The 12,055-nt window shown below is 45.3% G+C and overlaps 1 protein-coding gene across 3 annotated transcripts in view; it reads left to right on the forward strand.

The window, feature by feature from the left end:
• The first annotated feature begins 2,684 nt into the window (after nucleotides 1-2,684).
• The window catches only part of Tep1 (telomerase associated protein 1), a 54,324-nt gene continuing 44,953 nt past the window's right edge, over nucleotides 2,685-12,055 (forward strand). Inside the window, exons 1-2 of one of the 3 annotated variants that reach the window (XM_041639004.1) lie at nucleotides 2,685-2,699; nucleotides 10,806-11,396. In XM_041639004.1, the coding sequence (XP_041494938.1) occupies nucleotides 10,830-11,396 (567 nt within the window). In that variant the 5' untranslated portion in view covers nucleotides 2,685-2,699; nucleotides 10,806-10,829. Of the gene's footprint in view, nucleotides 2,700-8,859; nucleotides 9,076-10,805; nucleotides 11,397-12,055 lie in introns of those variants that run through there. The other 2 variants (XM_041639002.1, XM_041639003.1) reach the window with 2 other exon arrangements.

A 12,055-nucleotide genomic window follows, 5' to 3' on the forward strand; every position in this document is an offset into this window, starting at 1 on the left:
GCAAAATTCTTCACAGACCTCGAAAGAACAATACTCAACTTCATATGGAAAAGCAAAAAACAAAAAAAACCAACCAACCAAACAAACAAAAAAACCCAGGATAGCCAAAACAATCCTGTACAATAAAAGAACTTCAACTTCTTGAGCTATCACAATCTCTGATTTCAAACTCTACTACAAAGCTACAGTACTGAAAATACTCTGGTATTGGCATAAAAACAGACAGGAGGACCAATTGAATTGAATTGAAGACTCAGGTATTAATCCATATACTTTTGAACACCTGATTTTTGACAAAGAAGCAAAAATTATCAAATGGAAAAAAGAAAGCATATTTAACAAATGGTGCTGGCATAACTGGATATCAACATCTAGAAGAATGAAAATAGACCCATATCTATCACCATGCACAAAACTCAAGTCCAAATGGATCAAAGATCTCAACATAAAGCCAGCCACACTGAATCTTATAGAAGAGAAAGTGGGAAGCACACTTGAACGCATTGGCACGGGAGACCACTTCCTAAACAGAACCCCAGCAGCACAGACACTGAGAGAAACAATTAATAAATGGGACCTCCTGAAACTGAGAAGCTTCTGTAAAGCAAAGACACGGTCAACAAGACAAAATGACAGCCTACAGAATGGAAAAAGATCTTCACCAACCCCACATCAGACAGAGATCTGATCTCCAAAATATACAAAGAACTCAAGAAATTGGTCCTCAAAAGCACAAATAATGCAATAAAAAAAATGGAGTCCAGACCTAAACAGAGAACTCTCAACAAATGACTGAAAGACACTTAAGGAAATGTTCAACATCCTTAGTCATCAGAGAAATGCAAATCAAAACAACTCTGAGATTCCATCCTACACCTGTAAGAATAGCCAAGATCAAAAACACTGACGACAACTTATGCTGAAGAGGTTGTGGGGTAGAGGGAACACTTCTGCATTGCTGGTGGGAGTGCAAGCTGGTAGAGCCCCTTTAGATATCAGTATGGTGATTTCTCAGAAAATTAGGATACAACCTTCCTCAAGACCCAGCAGTACCACTTTTGGGTGTATATCCAAAGGATGCTCAACTGTGCCACAAGGACATGTGCTCAACTATGTTCATAGCAGCTTTGTTTGTCATAGCCAGAACCTGGAAACAACCTAAATGCCCCTCAACTGAAGAATGGATAAGGAAAATGTGGTACATTTACACAATGGAGTACTACACAGCAGAAAACAATAGTGACATTTTGAAATTTGCAAGCAAATGGGTGGAGCTGGAAAACATTATTTTGAGTGAGGAAACCCAGACCCAGAAAGACAATTACATGTACTCACTCATAAGTGGTTTTTAAACATAAAGCAAAGAAAACCAGCCCACAAATCACAATCCCAGAGAACCTAGACAACAATGAGGACACTAAGAGAGACTTACATGGATCTAATCTACATGGGAAGTAGAAAAAGACAACATCTCCTGAGTAAATTGGGAGCATGGGGACCTTGGGAGAGGGTTGAAGAGGGGAGGGGAGAGGAAGGGAGGGGAGCAGAGAAAAATGTAGAGCTCAATAAAAATCAATAAGCAAAAACTGGAAATATAAAACCAAAAGAAATGTGATGTTTGGCTCGAGTGTGAGCCAAACAGACCCTGTCCTCCTCATCTTGCTTTTGGTCACGGCGTCTCATCACAGCACCAGCAACCCTAACAACGACGGGGATCCGTCTGTCTGTTCTGAAAAGTGTGTCATTTCTCTGCTCTCCAACCTCCGGCTGTCCCTTGCATTTCCCTGGGATCTGCTGCCGTTGTTCTTTCCAGCTCTGTCTACTGTCTTTCCCAGGGGTCCAACGCTTTGTCACCCCACAGAACAACCCCAGCCGATTCCCTAACCAGGAGCCTCTTACCCCACTTCTCCCCCATAACAACGTGAGTTCCGGGGATCAACCTCAGGTTGTCAGTCTTGGCAGCGAGTGGCTTTGCCCTCTGGGCCAACTCAGATTCCAATATATGCAAAGAACTTGTTACTAGGGAGAACTTGTGCAAATTAATGGAACGTAGCAAAACCTGTGTTTCCAAAAATCTACGGGACATCAATAGTTCATGTGATAGAAACAGAGAGAGCCTCATAAATATCAGGGAAAAGTGCAGACAACTCACAGATGGAAGCTTATTATAAACCCATGTTTTCTGAATAGCTTCTCTACTAAAATCGGACAAAGCATAGCTTTGAAGAACAAGATTGCTTCCTGAGAGCTTGTAATTTAATTACTGCTTCTTCCATATAAAGACTTTATATGTGAGCCTAATATTTTTTGTAAATAAAAGTAACAGAACCAAGTGCAGTTGGCTTTTTTTAGAAAAATAGTAAAGTCATTGGTGGTTTTACAGAAGAAACACGCACTCTGAATCTAAAAACGTTGTTGGAGATGAAGGGGAAAATATTCAGAGAAAGTAAATGGTGTTTTCATTCCAGATTTTGTTACTCCCTTTTAAGCTTCTTATCAGAGGTTTGTCCTTCCTAGTTCAAAGTCTATCTTCTCTGGGAAGTTGCGGAAGTTCTCTAAACCCAACACACTATATATCCCTGTAGTTTATGGCTTGTAGCATGGCCCTTTGCACTTGACAGAGGTTTGTTGAATCAAAGTGGAGGAGGACAATGGGTGGCAAATAAAACTGACTACTACTGCAAGCAATTTTAATAGATGTAAGAGACTTTTCAAAAGGGCTTCCTGGGCCTGCCTGGTGGCTCTGTCGGTAGAGACAGGCTGCTAAGTCTGACCACAAAGTTTGATCCCAGAACCTGCCTTCTGTAGGGGAAAGGCATTTCCTGCTGGCTATCTGACCTTCATACATGTGGTACGAGCATGCTTGCGTGTGTGCATACACACAAACTGAAAGACCCTCAGAGAGGACCTTTTCCCCCGATGAAGACCCCAGAACCAGGACACTCCGAGACCAGGACACAGGATGCAATTAGCAAGAGGTTTATTGAGTAAACACAGGTACCTGTGGGCGGCAAAGTCTTTCCCAGGACTTTGCGCACCTGCCAACTGGAGGGCGGGCTTTTTATAGGAAAGAGCAAAAAGCAAGTTTACAGAAGCAAAAGCGTGGTTATCGGAATGAGGCGGGGGGCATGAATGGTTTCCTCTCTCAGCATGGATGTCTGGCAACAGTCATCCTGTTCCTATCTTTATAGATACCCTGTTTTGCAGTCAACCTGCTTTGTTGATGTACTATCTTATTGACATACTGCCTTGCAGTCTTCCTATCTCATAGACACCCTGCTCTCTCAAGCACATGGGATGTTCTTATGAGAGCAGACTGGCTGCTGATCCAGAGAATTTTTTTAAAGCAAATAGGACGTTCCCCTGGGAGCATGCTAGCTGCGGGTTTTGAGGAGGGGGTCTGTAGGTCTTTCAAAACTAACCAGATAAAATTGCGATAAGAACATTAAGGCTTCCGAAGATTGAAGGGAAGGAATATTGGCAACTCAGAGGAAAGTTGGTGTATGTATTATTCTTACCAATAGCCGCTGACACTCAGTGTCCACTCAGCAACAGTCAGGGCTGTATGTAACAGAGAGAGGAAAACACGATGGGGAGGAAGAGATCTTAAGGGAAGGGTGAAGAAGGGGAAAAGGAAAGATGATGGGGGACACGTGACATGACAACATAAGGGGCAGCTACTGGGGAGGAGTGGAGCCAGAGGGAGCCAGGGAGCTGGGGTCAGGTGGCGGGGAAGAGATAAACAGAATAAAGTGTGATGGCATGTGTATACGGAAATTCCATAATGATAAGGGGAAGAACAGGGGGTGAATGTAATCAAAATGCATTGAATGAAATCTGTAAGGATTAAAAACTATTTACAAAAATGTCATAGTTAAATCCATTACTTTGTACGCTAACTTAAAAAACAAATTATAGAGGCTAGAGAGATGGCTCAGTGGTTAAGAGTATACTCTGCTCTTCCAGAGGGCCTGAGTTCAATCCCCAGGTTGCTGGGTGACCGCAACTCCAGTTCCTCTGCACCCCTCACCCCCCACTGAGGGCAACGTGCAGACACACTGCACATGACGTTAAAAATCAATCTAAGAGAATAAAATTTAAAGTTGAGCGGTTATTTAAGCACTTGAAAATAAAGAAAATATGACATTGGAGGATTAAATGAATTCTCCGTGGTGGAAAATGGCCGAGTGTCTCATAGGCTCCGAAGAGTGACTTCACTGTCAGGACCCCTAGTTCACCAGTGATAGCGATGGAAGGAAAGCATGCTCCGCCCCACAGACGCTGCGGCTCGGGGAGTGGGGTGTAAGGAAGCAAATGTGGGCAATGGACATCTAGCATCATCCAATCCAAAGACAAGCAGAGACTGGACTTGGTGAAAAAGTTAGTTAAAAGTTTTCTTTGTCCCAGGCAAAGACAAAAGTTATCTTTTCCCCAGCTCACATGTCCTTCATCATTTGGTCAGCGTTGGGGACTGTGTCTGGAAACTAAGTCCAATTCAATTTGTAGTTTGTTTTCTTTGTTGTTTTTCTTTTTTAAAAAAAACTATTTATCTATTTATTATATATACAATATTCTGTCTGTGTGTATACCTGCAGGCCAGAAGAAGGTACCAGACCCCATTACAGATGGTTGTGAACCACCATGTGGTTGCTGGGAATTAAACTCAAGATCTTAGGAAGAGCAGGCAATGCTCTTAACCACTGAGCCATCTCTCCAACCCTTGTTTTGTTTTTTAAACTACGATCTCATGTAGCCCTGGCTGGCTTGGAGTTTGATCTCAAACATACAACAAGTCTCTTGCTTCTGCTTCTGTGCTTGGATTACAGACAAGTAATTATGCCTGTCAAGTTTTTAATGTATATACTTACAATTCAGGCTGGAAGGTATATTCTTATTAAGCTTGTTCAATAAAAATTACAGGAAACCATTGTTTCGGATTACATTTCTACACTAAAAATGGAAACTGGTGTGGTAGACCATGCCTGTGAGCCCACAGCACAGGGATATAGAGGCAGGAGGATCACTTCAAGTTCAAGGCCAGCCTAATCTCCATGATGAGTTCCAGGACAAGCAGGACTTTGTAGTAAGAAAGACTCTCTCTCAAAGAGCCAAACCAACAGATCAAACAAATTAACAAACGAACAAACAAACAAAAATCAAAATACCCCTTACTGAGGTTAAAGCACCAGGAAACTTGAGTCCTCACCTGAGCTGAGAACTGGGATTCAAAGGTCACAACCTAGTTTCAGCTGCAGGGACAGGGACAATGTCTTTGCTTTAACCCTTAGTTAACCAATTGTTTTTCTACTGTTAAGTCTTGCTGTCCATAGTAGTCAGGGAAGTATCTGAAATACCCAATCTGCCTCTCGTTCTTTTGTCTCTGCTTCCTTCCACCTTTCTGTCTGTAATGTTTCCTGCTGAGCCTACAGGAGTATGTGCTTCCGAAGGGCCGCTCGATTTGGATCATATCTAATGACGATCTTTAATGACTGAGGCTGTAACTTTGTCACAGAGTGCCTGCTTAGCACCCACAGCACCACCTAAAAGAGAAAGAAGGTCATTGATGGGGTCTCTCCTCTTAGTTCCATTTTCTCACTATGTCTCTTATGATGGCTATCTTTTTTTTAAAAAAAAATATACATATTTACTAATTTTCTGTGTGTGAGTATTTTGAGTGTATTGCCTGAGGAAGCCAGAAGAGGGATTCAGATCCTCTGGAACGGGAGCTGCCATGGCTAGCACTATGCGAGTACTGAGTTGGGTCTTGGTCCTCAGCAAAAGTAGGGCTCAGTGCTTCTAATTGCTCAGCCATGGGATGCGCCTTCTTGTTGTCAACTTGACACACTCAGGAAGAGGGGCTCTCAGATGAGGAACTGACCTGGTCAAACTGGCCTATGGACATGTCTGTGGGGCACTTTATTGTTGTTTTTACTAATTGATGAGGAGAGCTAAGGCCACCATGGGTGGTGCTACCCTTGGTCAGATGGGCCTGGGATGTGTAAGAAAGCTGGCTGAGCAGAGGCAGGAAGCAAGCCAGTTCCTCTATAGTTTCTACCTTGGTTTCCCAGGAGGATAGATCTTTTCTCCCAAGTTGTTGTGGTCAGGTTTTTCCCTCCCTTGCTCCCTCCCCCCTCTCTCTTTCTTTCTCATCCCAACAGCACTCTTCTCTCCCTCCTCTCCTCTTATTCTCTTTCCCTCCATCCCTAACCCCCATCCACTCCTCTGTTTCTGTTCAGAAAGGGGCAGATCTCCCATGGGTATCAAGAAAGCATGGCACATCAAGTTGCAGTAAGACTAGGCTCCTCCCTTGGATTAAGGATAGGTAAGGCAATCCGGTATGAGGACTAGGTTCCCAAGAGCCAGCCAAAGTGTTAGAGACAATCCCTGCTCCTACTGTTAGGAGTCCTAAAAGTAGACCAGGCTCCAAAACTGTCACATACATGTGGAGGTCCTAAGTCAGTCCCATGCATGCTCTCTGATTGGTGATTCAGACTCTGAGTTTCTAGGAGTCAGGTTAATTGTTTCTGTGGCATTTCTTGTGACCTTGACCCCTCTGGCTCCTACAGTCCTTCTTCCCTGTCTGAGCCCAGCCTAATGTTTGCCTGTGGGTATCTGCATCTGTTTTCATTGCTTACTGGATGGAGGCTCTCTGCTGACAACTGGCATAGTCACTAATCTGATCACAGGAGATGGCCAGTTCAGGCTGCAGAGTCACTGTTGCTAGGAGTCTTAGCTGGGGTCCTCCTGAAGACTCGTGGGAGTTTCCATTGCATCAGGTTTCAACCTGACCCCGAATGCCCCACCTTCCAGCCATCTCTCATGCTCCATCCATCCCCAACCTAATCCCTCAGTTCCCAACCCCAACCCCCTCCCCCAGTCCACCAGAACCACTCGGGCATATTCCCAAAGGATGCTCAATCCTACCACACGGACGCTTGCTTAACTATGTTCATAGCAGCTTTATTTGTAATAGCAGAACCTGGAAACAACCTAGAGGTGCCCTAACCAAACTCAGCTGTTTAAAAACTGACATCTTGAAATTTGAAGGCAAATGGATGAAACTAGGAAAAAATCATTCTGAGTGAGGTAATCCTGATCCAGAAAGACAAACATTGTATATACTCACTCATAACTGGACATTAGCTGCAAAGTAAAGGACAACCAGGCTACAATCCATAAATCTAGAGAGGCTAAGTAACAAGGAGCACACAAGTAGGGCATGGGCTCTCCCTGCGAGGGGGGAATAGAACAGGCTTCTGTTTGTTTGTTTGTTTTAAATCACAACAACAGAAAGCAAAACAGAACATCCCATTCTATAACCTTGCAAAGCTGCTTCTTTTAGGTGTTTGAGGTCTGGTTGCAGGATCAGCAAACTCAACTTCTTTCCCTATAGAGAGATTTCCACTGAGATTGACAGCTATTAATATGGGTGGTACTGCACACTTGGGATGATTTAGATGTATTCTCTATGCACACATGTACACACACACACACACACACACACACAATCAGGCTTATTTTGGCATCCACTATTTAATAGGAGGGACCCAAGACTGCTGGACATTTAGAAATGTGCACAGTATGTCTACAGTGAGGGGTATTCTTGTACTTACAACTTTGAATGATTCTGCCTGTCTTTCATGTTTATTAAAAATTCACTGAGATTATGATTTATCTTTAGGGTTTTTGCTTATTGGTTTGCTTCTAATTTAGAGACAAATGCTCCATAAGTAACCAGGCTGGGACTTGGGATTTCTCTGTGGTAGCCTCTAAAATCACTGGAAATATAGGGTGTGCTGGCTATGAGTAGTTTAAATCTTTTCATTTTGTGTTTATGAGTGTTTTGCCTCCAGGGACGTGCATACCAGGTGCTTTTGGAGGTTTGGAGAGGCAGCATTGGTAACCGGAGTTTCCAGTGGTTGTGTGGTATGTGGCACAGTGTGGGTACTGGGAACTGAACCTGGGTCTTCTGCAAAAAACAAGTTCTCTTATTTTCCAAGCAGGTGGATCTCTGTTAATTCAAAGTCAGCTTCATCTAATACCAGGACACCCAGGGCTTAATAGGTAGACCCTGTCTAAAAACAAAAGCCAAACCCCCCCAAATCAAAACTTTAAAAAGTTTATTGCTGGGCGTGGTGGTGCATAGCTTTAGTCCCAGCACTGGAAGGCCGTGGCAGGTGGATCTCTGTGAGTTCGAGGCCAGCCTGGTCTATAGAGTGAGTTCTGGGACAGCCACGGCTAGAGAGACCTTGTCTCAAAACAAACAAAACACAACAACAACAACAAAACCCAAACAAACAAACTGGGATTAAATGTGTGTGCCACCATGCTGGATCTCAGTGTCAGCGGTTTCTGCTGACAGTCTCTTGACTCTCTTACTTTTGACTTGGGGCAAAGCAGTTCATGGAGGGCGTGGGGTGGGGTGGAGTGGAGTGGAGTGGGGTGGGGTGGCGAACACTGGCAGAGGAAACTGTTCACTTCCATGGTGGATGGAAGGAAGGAAGAGGGAGAGAAGAGATCTGACCTTCATAGTCCCTTCAAGGGCACACTCCCCGAGCTTTGACTTCCTTTCTAAAGGTTTCGCCACCTTGCAATAGCTGGCCCAAGCTGGCAATCATGTTTTTATCACGTAAGCCTTTGGGGGATTTTGAAGATACATAATACCATCAGAACATGACTGTATTTGGGTAGGGATGCAGCAGTTGGTAAAGTTGGCCTGGATTTGAGTATGAATCAGGGAACCCTATGACCCAAACCGGGTGTGGTTAGCACAAGCCTGCCTTCCCAGCATTTGTGATTATATTCCCCGCTGCAGTCCCGCCCTCAGCCCCGCCCCGCCCACAGCCTAGCCTCGCCCTTGCTCCTGCGTCCTTTCAGTTCCGTTTCCAACCTTTCCACGGGCCGACCCAGGCCGCTCTCTGCTCCCAGTTGCTGCGAACCAAGGCGCCCCTCACTGTGCACAGCTTTTCCAGTCCCGAGCGCAGGTAGAACCCTGGCTGAGACCTGAGTGGCTGGACTCCGGGCAGGGCCTCCGGGCAAGCGCAGTGCAGCCGCCTCGTCCTTCCCGGCGGCCTGGTGGGTGTGGGGTGGAGAACAGATTCCTTTTGCCTTAGGTGCCCTAGAAAGAGTGACTGTCACAAATGAGGGGTGCTAAACCCGCTAGACTGACCACCGCGCTTAACACAGAGAGGTGGACGCTAAGGCGCGAACATAGCAGGCCTTCACGACTTCCCCAGACCAGAATAACGTCTGAAGTATGGCCCCAGTTGTGAAGCCAAAGAAAAGGGGCGGGAGGTAGAAGTAGGGGCAGATGTACATACTTGTATATATGCACAGAAAGTGTTTGAATCAATAGCAGTATCTCTGGGACATGGGGATAAAGTTTTCGATTTGATTCATCAGAATCTCCATAACCTCCAGGGAAGAAAAAAAAATTATGTCTTTTTTTCCTGTTAACTTAATTTTTATTTTGAGAACTTGTTTTTCAATTTTGAAGTATGTGGTTGGACAGTGTGGTTGTATATGCCTTTAATCCTAGCACTGGATGGGGGGGGGAGGGGCAGAGGCAGGTGGTTCTCTGTGAGTTCAAGGCCAGCCTGGTCTATATAGTAGTTCCAGGACAGCCAGACCTACATAGTGAAACCTTTTTCAACAATAAATAAATAAACAAGCAAAAAAATAAAAACAATCTTGGATTAATTCTGGGATTCATTATTACTCATTGTGTGTGGGGTGTATGTGTACATGTTCGTGTGTGTGGATGTATACACACTATCTCCAGGCTAGCGGCCACATCAGGTGCCTTACTCGGTTGCTTCCCAGCTTACTTTTGGTAGGCTGGCTGGCCAGCTCGCTGGAAGAATCCACCTGTGGGTGCTTCATCAGCTGACCCATCTTCCTTGCTCCTCACTCCTTTTGGACAAACTTGCTAGGCAGCCAAGGATGACCTTGATCTCCTGATCCTCCTGCCTCTGCCTCAAGTGCTGAGAGGGTTGGTGTGTGCCACGCCTGCCCTTACTGTCACCCCCCTCCCCCCGCCCATTCTAGTACAGAGACAGGGGAATAAGCTGGACACGTTCTCCCAGAGGCCTGGAATTTGCAATGCAGCCCAGGCTGGTCTTTTTGATGCCCTCCTCTCTCTTCTGCTAGGCAGGTCTCCACCGTGCTAGGCTTTCTTTTCACGCTAAGCTTTACCTTTCCCCACTTTGTTCCCCTGGAATTCTCTCTGGATGAATCAAAAAAAAAAAAAAAAGGCCAACAAGGTGGCTCAGGGGCTAAAAGTATTTGCTGTGCAGTCCTGACCACTTGAGCTCAATCCCTGATCCCAGTGTTTGAAGGAGAAAGCCAACCCCCAAGGGTTGTCCTCTAACTTCATGTGTGCTGTGACACACATGGCTGAACTTATACACATACCTCTTCCCCAGCACATACACACACATGCACACACTAAACACTACTACTACTAATACATATATACCTAATTTTATTTTATTTTTTTAAAATATTTATTTATTTTTTTATTATGTATACAATATTCTGTCTGTGTGTATGTCTGCAGGCCAGAAGAGGGCACCAGACCTCATTACAGATGGTTGTGAGCCACCATGTGGTTGCCGGGAATTGAACTCCGGACCTTTGGAAGAGCAGGCAATGCTCTTAACCTCTGAGCCATCTCTCCAGCCTCCTATACCTAATTTTAAAAAGAAATAAAAATATGGTTTGTTCTTTGCATATCATTGGCACAAGTGGGTGAATCTGGAGTTGGTATGTTTCTTACACAGCTCATCACCTGCTCTTCCCTCCAGGTATATGTTGGCAGTACAGCAGCGATGGAGAAACTCTGTAGGCATGTGCCTGCCCACCCTGACGTCCTCTCCTTGGAGAACCGGGGCCTGACCTTGCTCCCTGACCTCCAGCCCCTGGAGAAGCTATGTGGACAAACGTCTGCCCAACCTGACGTCCTCTCCTTGGAGAACCGGGGCCTGACCTTGCTCCCTGACCTCCAGCCCCTGGAGAAGCTATGTGGACAAACGTCTGCCCACCCTGACGTCCTCTCCTTGGAGAACCGGGGCCTGACCTTGCTCCCTGACCTCCAGCCCCTGGAGAAGCTATGTGGACAAACGTCTGCCCACCCTGACGTCCTCTCCCTGGAGAACCGATGTCTAGCCACCCTATCCACTGTCAAGAGCACCGCATCTACCAGCCCCTTGCTCCAGGGTCTTCATGGAGCTCACACAATGCAGGCTGATTTGCATAGCCCAAACACTAGCAATTGCCTGTTCCCTGAGTCTCCTACCAAGAAGGTTCCATGTTTCTCTGCGAATCTGGACCTTCCAGCTTGTTCCAGGACCCCGAGACCCATCCCTGCTACTACTGAAGTTCAGGAACTAGCTTTGGTAATTGTTTTTGGATGCTGATCTTGATTCTAGCCTTATCTGTTATTATCGCTAGATTTCAGTGCCTTAGTTTCCTCCTCTGATTTCTGTGTCTGGGGACCTTTTCTCAGAGCATTTTGGTTTCAGCCTTTTGTTTCTTTGGGAGAGTTCTAGGAATTGAACTGCAGGCATGCATATAGGTAAGCTTTACTACTGAGCTATGTCTCTGAGAGTCATGGCCTTTCCCGAGTTACTCTGCACTTTAGGGCTGTCTTCACTGGTATCTTCATCTTCATTCTTACCAAATGTCTAGTGCAGAGATTCTGGGTGATAGATCTCAAGAACAGTCCATGTCTCCAGAAAGCCTTGCATCGGGAAGCAGGCCAGCACAATTTTCACAGCAGTCAGGTTAGATGTGCAGTAGCTGCTACATCAGAACTCACATCCTGTGTACTCGTGTGCTGACACATGTCCGCTCAACAGATCCATGTGAACACACTTAGTATATAGATCAGAATTGGCAGACAGGAACATACTTCTTCTGTGGACTCTTGGGGGAAAGTTTACCTGAACCATATGGTGTCTCTGCTAACTAACAAGTTAGCCTCAGGCAAAGCTGACATCCCAGTAAAAATGTGCTTCACACAGTTCTGGCTCAAAGCACAACCGCTGCTACCCTG

The sequence above is a fragment of the Microtus oregoni genome, unplaced genomic scaffold (assembly GCF_018167655.1).
Source record: "Microtus oregoni isolate MIOR12 unplaced genomic scaffold, Mior012 000056F_ref0000123, whole genome shotgun sequence".
NCBI lineage: Eukaryota > Metazoa > Chordata > Mammalia > Rodentia > Cricetidae > Microtus > Microtus oregoni.